We start from the raw sequence: 15421 nt of genomic DNA, 5'->3' as shown, positions 1-15421 counted from the left end.
AAGTTTTAGATGAGCTACTTACTGTGTAAAATCACATTTTTAAATAGTGTTTGATAATATTTTAATTACGGTACATTTATTAGCATTTATGGATGAAAATTACAAAAACACTATTGTGAAAAGATGATATCATGGGGTGTACGCCCTAAGCTGCATTAACCCTCTGGGCGATACAATTACATCGCCCAGGAGGGGGCGCAGCACTTTTCTTTTAAATTTTTATTTTTTAAATCATGTAGCGAGCCCTGGGCTCCCTACATGATAGCCGCTGCGCAGCGGCATCCCCCCACCCACTCCGATCGCCTTCGGCGATCCGAGTAAGCAGGAAATCCCCCGTCGCCATGGCGACGGGGCGGGATGACGTCACCGACGTCAGAGGGAGTACCAATCCACCCCTCAGCGCTGCCTGGCACTGATTGGCCAGGCTGCGCAAGGGGTCGTGGAGGGGGGGGGGGCTGCGCGGCACGGCGGGTAGCAGCGGATCGGCGGCAAGCGAAAGTTATTATGCAAATTATGCAAATCGGCCCACCAAGGCCTGAGAACTCCTCCTGCGCGACATACCCCGAGCTCAGCTCGGGATTATCGCCCAGGAGGTTAAGCAGAATTACGTGCATGATAAGTAGAGTGCAATGCATTGGATTCTGCTCTACTCATTGTGCGGTAAGACGCAGATTAGTGCACACCCCCCCAGATGTCTACACGTAGGTTTGTATCATTTTCAGGTCAGCCACTTATTTACATAAGTTACAGGAATATAAAGTGGACCTGGACTGACGTGACATGATGAAAAGGTGGTCACTGTGGCACAGACCAGGAGCCAAATGGTGCAGTATTGTCGGGTATAAGATTTTGTTAGATTGTAGTAAAAGAGTATTTATACTCACAAAGGAGGGTTGCAGTCGTCTACGGGGAAATAACTGTCCCTGCTCGGTATTCCAGGCCCTACTGGTACTGGATGGTTGCACTCCTGGACCTTCTTGGTTGTAGATAACACCACACCCAGTGAACACCTCCAAAGGAGATGTAATGTATAATACTGGGGGGTGGAGGCAGCCAAACATTTTCTGGCGTTCATGCTTGTGACCATATTTTAAAGGCACTTTTATTGACCCAAAGAAGCAGGCTGAGACCCGTGAAATGCGTTGTCCTTTTAATCTTGCTGAATAAATCATTTAACCTTTTCACATTTGTCCTGTGGTTTGGGTTCTTACATTTGGAGTGGTAAAGACACCTCCCCCCGTTATTATTTTTGTTATATTGCAATAACTTTTTGGGGGCTCTTCCACCCCCCAGTATGTGACATGATGAGATAAATATAGGTGTACCAAACCTACTAAGAACTTGTCTGTGTTCACTTTATTTAACCCAGTGCTTTATGTATGCAAATGAGGTGTCCAAACTGCAGTCGAATGCAGTCCAGATTGAATGGAAACAAAACATTTTTATCTGGCTGTCCAAACAATGCTGATAACATGAGAAATGCTTAAAAGCATAAAAGCCATTTATTTATTTTCATTGGGAGATGAATAAACCAGGTTTTAAAATGTAAGCCCTAACATAACTCCAGGACATTTCTATACACCCTTGGTATTACACAGTTCCGGTTTGAGTTAAATAATAGTTTTATTATGGAACACTAAGAAGGGGAGGATAAAAAGATGAATGAAATTATTCCAGCCGCAGAGAAATAGGAAAGTTTTTCAAAATGACTTTTTTCAGGAAGCTGCATTGTCTTCTTGCGCTGTGCATTTCTTCTGCCTTCCCCATAGAAAGCCTCTGAGCTGTTGCCCAGGGGATCGAGGCCCACTCCCTTCTGGCGACAATTGTGCTTCTGTAGCAACAACACTGCAGACAAATGTAGACCAATAACTTTAATGATAAACAGTAAAAAGGAAACTAGAGGCACGTAGGTCTCTGTAACAGCTATTATTTTAGTACTGTACAACAACACATGCAGGGATTTACACTCAAGCATCATTTGGTGAAAAGAAGACATTGTTTGTATTAAATTGTTTATTAATGAAAACTTGACTCTAATAACACTTACAACCAAGATTCTTCATTTTTTTCCAGATATCCAGATAACCACTTCATCTCTAAGGGTGCTTTCACACAGTATTTTTACCACACCCCACCGCAGCCCAATGAAAGTCTATGGGGCCGTTCATACTGATGCGGTGCGTTACGACGGAAGTGACGTTTTCGCCGCATCCCCGACGCAAGGACAGATTTATGTTACCTCTCTGTTCTGCGGCAAAATGTGGTGACATGCGGCGGACAGGAAGTCATGTAAGTCTATGGCGATGCAGGGATTTTTAAAAAAATGTACACGGTGGGGTTGCAGCGTGCATGTGCGGAAACGTGTTTTTACAATACGCTTCCGTGCCCTTCCATATTTCCTGAACAGGAAGTGAGCGCAAGCAAGCGTCACTTCCTGTTTGGCTGTGATCTAGAAGGGCATTACCGCGTATAAGTGAGGTAATCCCCGAAGGCCTGTTTTTGGTGGTGCTGCCCCTGTCTGAAACCAGCCTAAGGGATTTTTCCCTTAAAGTGTACCTGAGCCAGTGCAGGGGGAGGGGAAGATGGTACACAGAGGCATGTTCCATACTCTATGACATACCTCTATGTCCCCTTGCGCAGTGCTGTGACCCCATGAAGTTGGGGACAAGCTGCTTGTCGGCAATCTACAAGGGGAAGGCGTCCCTTGCAGGAGAGGCACTCCTGCAAAAACCACCACTCTGTCGTTAGGAACGCCCTTTCCCCTGCTCTAATTGGTCAGCTCAGCCTCTACCCTGTCTCTTCTAAGCTTCTGCATGCCTCTCCCCCCGCCTTCCTGCTCTGTGCTCAGAGACACAAAGAGCCAGAGCTGCAGCATCGTGACCATAGGGGGTTGTGGCCATTTTTTTTTTTTTTGGCGATTGTGCGACGTAGGAGCACCAGGGAGCGGCCGTAATTGATGCTACCTGATTCGGCTAGATACCGGATCAGGTGCTATTTTTTTAACAAAACTTTCCACCTCAAGTTCTCTTTAAAATCCACAGCAATTTTCACATTTCAGCGCTGCTTCCATTCATCCAGCAATAACGTTATCACTACTTATCACACCTAAATGATCGATGCATTGTACTACAAATTAGGCTTTCTTTGGGTGGTACTTTTTGATAAGAATTATTTTATTTTATTTCCATTCAAAAAAATTTTTTTAAAATCATTATTTCTCAGTTTTCAGCCATATATAAAAAGAAATTAAGGTATAAAGGGCTTGAAGGGAAGGTACGAGGTGATTAAAAAACAAAAATCTACTTATCTGGGGCTTCCTCCAGCCCCTTGCCGCCATCCTGCTCCCTCGTCACAGCTCCCCTCCCCGCCAGTGGCCCGAGTGCCTTCCGGTGCAAGATGCCTACTGCCCCTGCGCGAGAGGCTCCTGGAGTAGCTGCTTGCTGAAGCGCAATAAATGCCGACCTGGTGAAGTTGGCATCTGTACCAGAGGGGACCGGGAGCCACCAGACCTGCGGCAAGGGCACAGGATGGCTGCCAGTGGCTGAAGGAAACCCCAGGTAAGTTGATTTTTGGTTTTTAATCATTGGATCTTCCCTTTGAAGAGACCCAAAAAGCCCTTTATAAAGCAATACTAAAATGTAAATTTCTCCTCTTTGAAGATCAACTTTAAAGGAGAACTGTAGTGAGAGGTATATGGAGGCTGCCATATTGATTTCCTTTTAAGCAATACTAGTTGCCTGGCTATCCTGCTGAACTATCTGCCTGCAGTAGTGTGAATCACACCAGAAACAATCATCATCTGCTGCATCCCTGTTCAGGGTCGAGAGCTAAAAGTATTAAAGGCAGAGGATCAGCAGGATAGCCAGGCAACTGGTATTGCTTAAAAGGAAATCAATATGGCACCCTCCATATACCTCTCACTACAGTTCTCCTTTAAAGGTTAAAATAAGTCAGGTATGATCAAATAATTAAAAGGAGGCTTACCTCCATTAGTGGCTGGCAGTTTTAGTTTGGCAGGCTTGCACACAATGAGCACGATTCAATTCACATTTTTACCTAAGTTTTCGTCTAGGAGATAATTTTTCATCTTTTCAGCATTCTGCATTTGGAAAAAGTACCAAAAAGTAAGTGGAAAAGTACTGTCACAATTATTCTGAGTATTTCCTTGCTTGCTGATGGCTTATAATGTGAAAATATAACCTTAGAGAAAAGATAGAAGACAAATTACATGGAGTTGGCTTCTACTGCTGACTGAGATCAAATCAACAAGACAAGACAAATAACATTTATATTGTGCTTTCTTCTGGTGGACTCAAAGCGCTTGAGCCACTAGGGAGCACTCAGTAGGCAGTAGCAGCGTTAGGGAGTCTAGCCCAAAGACTCCTTACTGAATAGGTGCTGGCTTACTTAACAGGAAAAGACAAGGTTTGAACCTAGGTCTCCTGTGTCAGGGGCGGAGCCCTTAACTATTACACTATGCAGCCACTAGACAGGCAGGCAGGGGCAGGCAGGGGCTGGCTGGCTGGCAGGCAGGCAGGCAGACAGACAGGCAGACAGACAGGCAGACTAAAGATATTATTACCCTGTCTCAGAGGGGAAGATAAAAGCCCAGGTCAAGTCCAGGCTTACTTAATATTGTATCCTTTAACAATTAATAACTATCCTTTAACAAGACACACTTGTAATTAATTACACATTTTGTTTCAAGGATACTTGTAAGTTTAGAAAAAAAAGGTTGATATATTCACCAACACAGAGCGAGCTTGTCTGATATGTTCCCTACTGCATAGATGCGTCCGAACTTGCGCACGCGTAGTATGGCCATGCTTGTACACGGAGGGTGCGTCTGTGAACTATAACTGGGTCCCAGCCGGTGGTGGTGGGGTCGATGAGGACACAGGAAACCTCTGGACTGTTCAGGGGCTTTCCTCTATTTGGGTAAGAATCTAATATTTTTTTTCTTTGAAACTCACAGGTTCACGTTAAATACTATATACCGATTAGACTCAACAGTAACACTACTGACTGGTGATGTGTATCTTTTTACAATGGCACCTGAGGAAGGTCATGTGTTGGAAATGGGAAGAGCGGGCAAATGTAAGGATCTGAGAGACTCAGATATAGGATGAATTGTGATGGCCAGCTGACTGGGTCAGGCTTTCTCCAAAACAAAAATTCCATGTCTTGTGGAATGTTCTTGGCATGCAGAGCTTAATACCTACTAACAGTGGTCCAAGGATGGACAACTGATGACAGGATCATGGGTACCCAAGGTTTACTGATGCACATGGGAAAAGTTGGCCTTTCTGCTCAGAAGGGTTGTGATGTAAAACTGATCATGAGAGAAAGATTTTGAGCTGTGTAGCAAGAGACCATTCAAGGCTCTCGTGCTGACCACCGTCCAACGCTCAGAGTACCTGCAATGGGTACATCTATGGCAGAATGTTTTGGATGATCAGTGTATATACTTTATACAATATTTAGTGGAAAATAATAACTTCTGCTATCTCTTTTTTCTCTTAATAAAGCTGCCTCCCTTTGAAGCACCACCAGGTGACCATGCCAACTCTCCTCCTCTGGGGTGAAAACGATGCATTCGTGGAAGTGGAGATGGCCGAATTGACCAGAGTCTATGTAAAGAATTACTTCCAGTTATCAGTATTATCACAAGCCAGCCACTGGCTTCAGCAGGACCAGCCAGAACTGGTCAACAATTTAATATGGACCTTTTTAGAGGAAGAGAGATTCCGAACAAAGGACTGATTTTGTGCACTGTTATTTATACATACGATAAAAATAAAGGTCTACTTTTGCTTTTAACCTCTTCCCAGGTAGATAATAAAATCCATCTAACAGGAAGCTGGTTAATAATAAGAAAAAAAATAACAGCATTTATAAAAAAGGGCCATATATAGCTTGTCTCAGTGAACATGGTCACTATACTGTGTCTCTTCTAATGTCACTGTGTATTTTAAACAAGAGCGGATTGTCCCGTAAGCTGTGTCAGTCGTTAACGCCAGTCTGAATTGTAGTGTTATATTTTGCACATGCACATGCCTTAACATCTCTAAGTTTACACTGTACAACAACAAAAAGTCATGGAGTTCTATGATATCTTGTGTTCTCTACAATTGTTGTGTGGTGCCTTGTAGAACTTTATAAATTGACAATACAGGGGTGCCATTGGCCAGTAGGTCAGATGGATATCATTTGATTTTTATTTTTTTACTGCATTTTGTAACATCACTGAAGTGTTGTCGCTTGATGAAGTGACCTGTCCTGATGCTGTGAGTCTTTGTATTGGAATTAGTTATGGTGGTTATGTGTTCATTTGTGCTCTTTGTCCTTGTCCAGTAAGAGGATGTAAAATGCAAATGTTTGACCTCATCCTATAAGTAAGCACAATGTAAAATAGAACACAATCCTTTCAATAGTTGGTCCATTGCTTGAAGGCAATTGCGCTAAAATGCCAAACAACAACAAAAAACAACAACATAGTTTGCAGCCATTGATTCAATTAAGAAAACTTATTTTATGTGAGAATTAAGTATGTCTATGAAAGATGACATCTTAAAGTGAACCTGAGATGAAGAACACCTTAGGATTTATACTTACCTGGGGCTTCCTCCAGCCCCCTATAATCTGTCTGGTCCTTTGCATTCTGTTCGGTCCTCTTCATCCCCCCAAAAGTCCCAAAGAGTCCCCTGAATGGCTCAGTCATGGACCAATACACGTACGCGGTCCTGTCCTCACTCACCCCCTGATCGCGATCCCGTAGCCAAGAGTGTTGTTCTGCACATGTGCAGAATGCTTGCGGCCACTGGAGCGAGATCGGATGGTGTGCACAGCCAGGATCACGCATGGCCTCATAGCAGAGCAACAGTGGGACCAGATGGACTACACTACAGGGTACTGGAAGAAGACTCGGGTAAGTAAAATCCTTTGGTGTGCTTCATCTTAGGTTTCCTTTAATGATGAGCGTTTTGCTGTACGATATGTCTCTATCCTGTAGCAAGCATTCTGATCAGGAGTCAGAAGATCTGTATACTAGCTTCCTTTAGGGGATTTACTAAGTATTATGTCCAAAAGATCAGCACTGCAGCCCAAAAATTAACATTAAAAAAAAAAAAAATCAAGATGGAAGCCCCCATACTCTCAAAGGTTAAATGCTTTCAAGAAACATTCAACCTTTTGCACATTTACATCTACAATGGCTTTCACATACAGAAATAGAAGGCTGTCCACTGTTTAAAAGACAACTATCGAAAGCAGCTTTCATTTTATAACTCATATATAGTTCTAGTAACTGCCGGTAAGTAAAAAAAATAAGTCTTTAATTCTGCTTTCCATAACGTGTAAAGAAAATTAATACGAGTTCAGATGTGTTCACTGTGGGCATTGCTATGGAAGACTGTACCATACATAGATAGGGGTCCATTTGAAAGTAGTTCTATAAGCATATGTTATTTACAGAATTTCATTTTTTGATAGTTGTCCTTTAGGCCTTGATTCCATCTGTTCACCTCTATCCGCTTCTGTCCGCTTTTCAGCAACATGTATAAATCTGTTGGACATAATTGATAATTATGAGAGTTGCCTGCTTGCTGTTTTCTTTCTTTCTTTCTTTGCTTGTAGGGTTTATAATTTATGTTTAAATAACTGAGTGCTGGAAGTCTGTGCCTTGCTTTTGCCTTCCCGAGTGTATATGGGATTGACTAGTATGACTACTGCTTCCCTTGAAATGTTTGTTTTGCTTCGAACTGTCACTGTTAAGGTGGCCACACACAATACAACCAACTGGATTAATTTTTCGGTTTAGGTTATGAAATGATGCATTTTATAATGATGTTGAACAAAATATTGTGGAAATATTTGATAAATGCCTCATAAGGTATGATGGAAAAAATAAATTTGTTTAATCTATAAAAATTATTATTTGAGTACATTTTTCTTACGGAATGTATGAGCAAATAAAAAAAAACCATCTACTTGCCCGGGGCTTCCTCTAGCCCCTTAAAGCCAACATGTCCCACGCCGCAGCTCTGCTCTCAGCCTCCAGCCCGGGGTCCCCGCTGGTGCAGAGGCCGACCTTGCTAAATCGTCCTCTCCTGCGCGAGCGCCGCTGTCAATCAAACCAATGTGGTCCCGAGGGCCGGCGGCTGAGAGGGGAGCTGCGGCATAGGACATGTCAGCTGCAAGGGGCTGGAGGAAGCCCCGAGTAAGTAGATGGGTTTTTTTTTTATTATTTGCTCAGATATTTCCTTTAAAAAAAAAATCATTGAACTGTGTGTTTCCCCCTTCACAGTGCTGGTTTGCAAATAATGTTGATTGCTGTGTTCAAACATAAGTACTCTCTGCACACAGAGCCCTGGGATACAGGTTTATCTCTCTCACTAGAAAAGGTATACAGTAGAGTCTCGGTTATCCGCAGGGCCGGCCCGCCCATGAGGCGGGGTGAAACTTTTGCCTCAGGCGGCACTTCTGGGGCGGCGGCACCCGCCCGTCCATGTGTGTGGGGGGCCGCCCGAGCTGGAGGGGATAGCGGGCAGGAAGGGGGTAGTGGGCCTAGCGGCGGGGAGGGGGGTCACCGCAGGAAGTGACGTCAGTGGAGCGCACGCTGGCCTGGAACGAGGAAGAGGTGAGTAATCCCCGCCCGTTGCCTCTTACGAATAGCTGCAGCCACAGCACGGACCTTTTTAAAGCTGGAGGGGAGCGGAGGACGGGGGACCCAGGCGAGGGAGGGGGGGGTCTGACCCCCTCCCCGCCGCTAGGCCCAATACCCCCTTCCTGCCCGCTATCCCCTCCAGCTCGGGCGGCTCCCCACAACAACGGCTTTGGGGGGGGGGGGGGGGGGGCGGCGGCGATTTCACTGAAAATTGCCTCAGGCGGCAAAAAGTCTAGGGCCGGGCCTGGTTATCCGGCACAGATGACGATACACTGATGCTGGATAAGTGTGCTTTCTAGTAGTTTGAGAATGAGACCAATTTTATACCTGGCCAGAGTTGCGGTGCAATGCTCCCCCCACCCTCATCGCACCACAACACCTAAAAATCGATTCATATGATCCTGTGGAAGAGTGCACTGACAGGGTGATATGCATAGTGCATATCACCTTGTCAGCGTCCTTCACCGCCCCTCACCCAGATACATACTCCCTGCTGGACAGGAAGTACGTCACTAGGATTCCCGGATTCCCCATAGTATCTGCACTGTTCTGCACATGCACACCACTGCTAAAAATTTAACATTTCTGCATCGCGCATTGACTTTCTGCGTGGCCGCAGAAGTTGCACGGAAAGGTGCTGTTGATTTTGCAGCTGGCCGGCAGCAAATCAGAAGCTTCCGGCACAACGCATTTAGTGTACTGGGCCCCGTACACTTTCTTTGTTATTGCATTACCCTGCGTGCAGAAAGGGTAACGCAATGCAAAAAAAGTGTTCAAGTGTAAAAGGGGCCTCAATGTTAAAAAAAGGCATAGTTAATAATATACATACCATGAACTTTGCATTAAATGTTAAAATACAGTAATTGGAAGTATAGTAACCTTGGGTGAGCTGTGGAACCCAGTCTTTAAAGGACATTTGAGTTGAATATAAACTGATGAGAAAAACTATTGTATCTATCCATCGTCTCCTAAAAATGACTTTTTTTTAGAGAACTCACAGTTTTACTTTATATTTAACCTCCCTGGCATTCTATTAAGATCGCCAGGGCGGCTGCGGGAGGTTTTTTTTTTTAATAAAAAAACCTATTACGTGCAGCCAACTGAAAGTTAGCTGCATGGAAGCCCACTAGAGGGCGCTCCCGATGCGTACTTCTGACCGCCTTCCTTGTTTCGCTTTCCTCGTCGCCATGGCGACGAGCGGAGTGACGTCATGGATGTCAGCCGACGTCCTGACGTCAGCCGCCTCCGATCCAGCCTTTAGCGCTGGCCGGAACTGTTTGTTCTGGCTGCGCTGGGCTCGGGCGGCTGGGGGGACCCTCTTTCGCCGCTGCACGCGGCGGATCGCCGCGCTGCGGCGGCGATCAGGTAGCACACGCGGCTGGCAAAGTGTCAGCTGCGTGTGCTCCTTTTTATTTGAGCAAATCGGCCCAGCAGGGCCTGAGCGTCACCCTCCGGCGGTAATGGACGAGCTGAGCTCGTCCAGACCGCTAAGGAGGTTAAATCTAGTTTTTACTGTTTCATTGTCTCTGCTCAATAACACCTTCATTGAAGTATGCTAGAGCTAAAATCTATGAATTATTGACCATTTATCATCTCTTTCCTACTCCAGGAAGCCCTTTACTGACAGGAAAGTATTTTATAGCTCTAATTACTTATCAGTGAGGGTTATGCTATACTATGACCCAGTCCGACCCAGTCCCGACCTGGATAGAATCTGTCACTTGCATACATGATGTTTAACTCTTTCAGGCAGAGAAAGAAAACAGGAACACAGCCTACTTATTTTTGTGCTTGGCACTATACGTGCACATGTCTATCTCATCATGTCACATGTTACCTCGGTTGTCCTTTAAGCACAGCAAAGCCCATAAACAGCCTAAGAAGTTTGCCTTTACCAATGTGAGTACTGCTGGTGATTTGTCCAGGTTGGTTGGACTCTAGTTAGTTGCGTTTCGGATAACCGGGACTCTACTTTACTAGGTACATTGCCCACTACAGGTAGTCTTTTCAACATCACATGGCAACATTTCAAAACTAGAAGCAACATAGGGAGGTAAGAAAGGGGATGGCGCAAGTTACAACTCAGGCTGGAATATGAATCCATTCACTTGAACTCTGTACACATTGCAGAACCCTGAGACACTCATTACTAACTCTGTACAAAAACAGGAATTCTCAATTACATGCATAACACAGCGAGAAAACATCCTGGGCATCATACTTCATTGGAAGCACACATTAGGGCTCGTATAAACTATTTACCCCATGCAAATATGCTAACAGTCAGATAGCAATAGGCAATCTTGCTCAGCCAGATTCTTGCCAGATAGACAGTCAATTTTGCCACGTACTTTCATTTCAATTTTGACATGCTTTTCACAAAGGAAAATTTAAAAATGCCAATTTTTACTCTGCAATGTATTTTGTGATGATGCCAGCAATATGCCAATTGATGCTGCTTCTATTAACCCTGGCATTGTATGACACAACCACACCTGCACTTGTTTAGGGAAAACATTTATATTAGTTAGTGTCAGAGTTAAAATGCCAGTTTCACAAAACTGTTTCATGAGATTCTCAAGATTTGACCGGAAGTTCGGTGAAAATCTTGTCAACCTGCCATAAATAATTTTGCTCATCCCTAGAAGCAAGTAATGGTGGGCATACACGGTTTGTTTTTTCCACCTGATTCTCCGCTTGATCGATTTTGCCGCTCGATTCTCCGCTTGATTCTCTTATCTTCTGCTCGTTTTTCTTATCTTTTTCCATTCACTTCTATCAGGAATCGAGCAGCAAAACGATCGAACAGGAGATCGGACATGTTGGAAATTATCTATCAAGCCATCTAATCACCTCAAAAACGGACCATGTATTCAGGGCCGGATTTGTACTCGTTACCGCCCTAGGCCACTGTCACCAGCCACCCCCCTTCAGTATAGGTAATGAGATGACCCCCTCCCCCCTTCCCTTTAGTATAGGTAGCCTGATAACCCCCCCCCCCCGGATATAGATAGCCAGATGACTCCTCCCTCTTTACCTCCAGTATAGGTAGCCAGATGACTCCCTTAATCCCCCCTCCCCCCCCTCTTCAGTATAGGTAGCCAGCTCGCCTTTACACCACAGCAGCCATCAGTGTCACTCCGCTAGTCTCCAGTGCAGAAGCTTTTTCATCCTTTCTGTCTCCAATGCTGTTCAAGTCCATAGCCACCGGTCACAATGCAAACGTGCACAGAGAGCAAGGTGGCTACTGCACACGCCTGATCTCCCTGCATTGCAGCATTTGCAAGCTTGCAAATGCTGCACCAGTTTAGCCTGCTGCTTTGGTGCCCTTCCTCCTGTGGTGCCCTAGGCCATGGCCTAGGCTGGCCTTGGCCTAAATCCGGCCCTGCATGTATTCCCAGCATAAGACCCTGTATTGGCTTTCAAAAACACTAGCTATACCTATAGCTGACCTAGAGAAAATTATGCATTTTCCCCAGCAAAGCCAAAATTTTACATAACATTCTCACAGACACTTATTGAAGGAATACCGAGCTAAAGGTGTGTGTGTGGGGGGGATCAGATTTACTTACCTGGGGATCTTTCCAGCCCCCTGCAGTCTGTTAGGTCCCTCTCTCTAGTTCTAATCTTCTCCATGGTGCAGCTGGCAACTCAGAATGATCCGTGTTGGAGGCTATTCGCATGCAGGGGCCTGTCCGGGTGCCTCCTGAATTGCGCTCCCATGGCCTGGAGCATTCTATCTTGTGCAGTTCACAAAGAGTTAAACTGCCCATGCATAGAAGGCTCCCGGTTATAGGACTGTGATTGAGGAGGCACATGGATGGGCCCGCGCATGTGCAGTAGACGGATCTTCAGGAGTGCACAACGGCACCCTGGAGAGCATTTGAACTACAGCGACGGACCTGATAGACTTCAGGGGGCTGGAAGAAGCCCAAGATAACTAAGTCTGATTTTTTTCCCCCAAGCTTGGTAATCCTTTAGGCTCCCTTAACACATGGTGCATCGTTCCCGCGCTGCAGTGTGGATTAGTCTCTATGAGACTGACCACACTACCTGCAGTGCAATCCTCCTCCCAAAAGTGGCACATCCCTGAAAACCACATCGACAGGTCTATTGATTCCTTATCTTTCCATCTTTTAGCTAAGATATTACGGGCCACCAAGCTCCCAATTTCTCTCAGCTCTTTCAATTATCTGTTCTGTTAATTTTCTATGACCCCAAACACTGCTTCAAAGCATCAAATATGTACAGCTTTTTGCATATATCTACTCCAGAACCCTTCAATCATTTGCCAGAACCTGTTCACCTGTGGGCAGCTCCACCACATATAGATCTTGTCACTTCCTCCCTGATTAAACTTCCAACACCCATACACTCCATCTCTGGTGAATTTAGCCATCCTAGCCGGAGTAAGATACCATCTGGTCAAGATTTTATATTGGATGAGTTGCAGTTTACGATTTGGATATTTCCAAACTAGTTGGAAGATCTTATGCCACTCTTCCTTTCGCCAGGTAACCCCCAGATCTCTTTCCCATTTTTTCTGGCATGAGGACAATTTCTCTGTTGCTACCCCGTGGATAAACTTATACACTAGCGATAACAACTTTACAGGTTTTTCTTTAAAGAGGATACATTTCTCTACCATATTTATCTTGTGTCTGATACCCGGTCTTTTCTTCTCTAAGGATATGAGGAAGCTGTTATTTTGCAGTCTACCCCATGGATGGATATCGTTAGTTTCCTCTAGTAAGCCAGGGATACCTAGCTTGGGTCTCCTCTTAGGCCCAGTATCCATATTTCACTATCTACTCTGTTAGCAATAAACAGATTTATAGATTTACTCTTTTGATAGTGTGGTTATATCTGAGATTACTTGCACTCTCATCAGGCCAGCTTGTGTGCTAGAAAGTCAACCACAGACTGACTACTCAGCTCTAGTGGGCCTATTATAATGAGGGGATATCTGACTTCATAGTGCCAGGTTTTTTCTCCAGTTTTAAATATAAGATTGCCATTTTATAGCACCATGTTTATAAATGGGAAGTTATAGTTTGGTTGCTTGGAATCAATGCTTGAATGTCAGTACTGTAAATCCCCTAAATTGGTAATCTGCAGCGCCACTCATTTGAATACAGTAATGGATCACTAACTGCTGTCATTACTTTTCCCTAGAAAAAAGTATCCATACGGGTTTGTTTTTTTGACTCTATAAGAGTGGTAAAAGCTATCTGGGGAACTATAGAGTGGGGATCAGCATGAACTTGAGGCTCCATGTTTTTGTGGGTTTCATGCAGGCATGTTCCAATCCTGGAAGGGACACCACTGGCCAAATTGGAAAGCCTTGCTAATTTGCTGCTCCAATAAGCTGGTTCCAGCTGTGAAGGTAGCCACACACTATTGGGTCACATAAACTGTCAATATCTCCCTGGCATTGATTGTTAACCTGCTTGCCACCTTGAATCACTTGATGTCAGATCGCAGCATAGATCTAATCTAATATTGATTGCACCCCTGCTGAAGTTAGCTTTGTACGGTTTGATGACGGTGCAGCCACTTATCACATACTGTGGCCCAGGGAAGGTTTAAGATAAAATGGGATAAAATTAAACAGAAAAATTGTAACGTGTGGCCACCTTAAAGGACAACTGAAGTGAGAAGAATATGGATGCTGCCATGTTTATTTCCTATGAAAGAATACCAGTTGTCTGGCAGCCCTGCTGATCTATTTATTTGGCTGCAGTAGTGTCTGAATCACAGCAGAATCAAATAATGTCAGGAACATCTGATCTGCTGCATGCTTGTTCAGGGGCTATGGTTAAAAGTATAAAGCTTCTGACTCGACGACGAGTGCTCCCTGATCCATCTTCCGGCCGGTGGGTATGTGCGACATCATGCAACGTTATTCGACCGGCGTGAACAAGACTTCAAGTACTTTGCGCGGGAGTCGGGGATCTTAAAGATCCGATCCGCAAGGTGGGTACAGGCCATTAGAGGCAAAGGATCAGCAAGCTAGCCAGGCAACTGGTATTGCTTAAAGTGGAGCTGTCAATCATACTATCTCAGAAAAACAACAACACATATATAAGTAGAGAAATACTTGCTCTACTTACATAACATATATATTGCACTGTCCACATTTTGATTTTAGTGATTTTTCTATAGTAAAAAAAAAGAGAAAACCCTTCTTAGGATTTTCCATTTTGTCTGTGTCTATCTTGAAGCCAATCCTGACATAATTTCCTCCCTTATTCTGTTTGTGTATCATTGCCCGCCCCCCTCCCAGTCTTCAGACACTCCCACCCAGGTCTGTAGTAGAAAGTGCATTGAGAAATACTGGCCAATCAGAGGTGTGGGAGTGGAAAGTAAAGAAGGAAAAATGAAAATCCATCATGCCCTGCAACTTCCTTTGTGCAGCAGATGTACCAAGTAAGAGCCAGGGAAACTGGGGAATGATGTTTTATGGAGAAGAATAAGATTCATTTTTAACTTTTGGATTGCCTGCTTAGCATCCTTATTAATTGTTTACCCCCAAAAAATAATGACTTGATTTTTGATTTTACGCCCGTCAGTTACTCTTTAAAAGGAAATAAATATGGCAGCCTCCATATACCTTTCGTTTCAGTTGTCCTTTAAAGAGAATCTGTACTCTAAAATTCTTACAATAAAAAGCATAGCATTTTATTTATTATGTTCTCCTGTGCCCCTCTGTGCTGTTTCTGCCACTCCCTGCTGCAATCCTGGCTTGTAATTGCC

General features: G+C 44.4%; 1 protein-coding gene across 2 annotated transcripts in view; it reads left to right on the top strand.

The window, feature by feature from the left end:
• The window catches only part of EPHX4 (epoxide hydrolase 4), a 117213-nt gene extending 111393 nt beyond the window's left edge, over positions 1 to 5820 (top strand). Inside the window, exons 7-8 of one of the 2 annotated variants that reach the window (XR_011022006.1) lie at positions 2074 to 2289; positions 5529 to 5617. Coding sequence is in view for 1 of the 2 variants with exons in the window: in XM_068239803.1 (XP_068095904.1) it covers positions 5529 to 5763 (235 nt within the window). In the remaining variant the exon portion in view is untranslated. Of the gene's footprint in view, positions 1 to 2073; positions 2290 to 5528 lie in introns of both variants that reach the window. The other variant, XM_068239803.1, reaches the window with a different exon arrangement.
• The last annotated feature ends 9601 nt before the right edge of the window (positions 5821 to 15421 follow it).

The sequence above is a fragment of the Hyperolius riggenbachi genome, chromosome 6 (genome assembly GCF_040937935.1).
Source record: "Hyperolius riggenbachi isolate aHypRig1 chromosome 6, aHypRig1.pri, whole genome shotgun sequence".
NCBI classification, from domain to species: domain Eukaryota; kingdom Metazoa; phylum Chordata; class Amphibia; order Anura; family Hyperoliidae; genus Hyperolius; species Hyperolius riggenbachi.
Note: the sequence above shows the minus strand (reverse complement) of the source record. Positions and strands in the feature narration are given on the sequence as shown.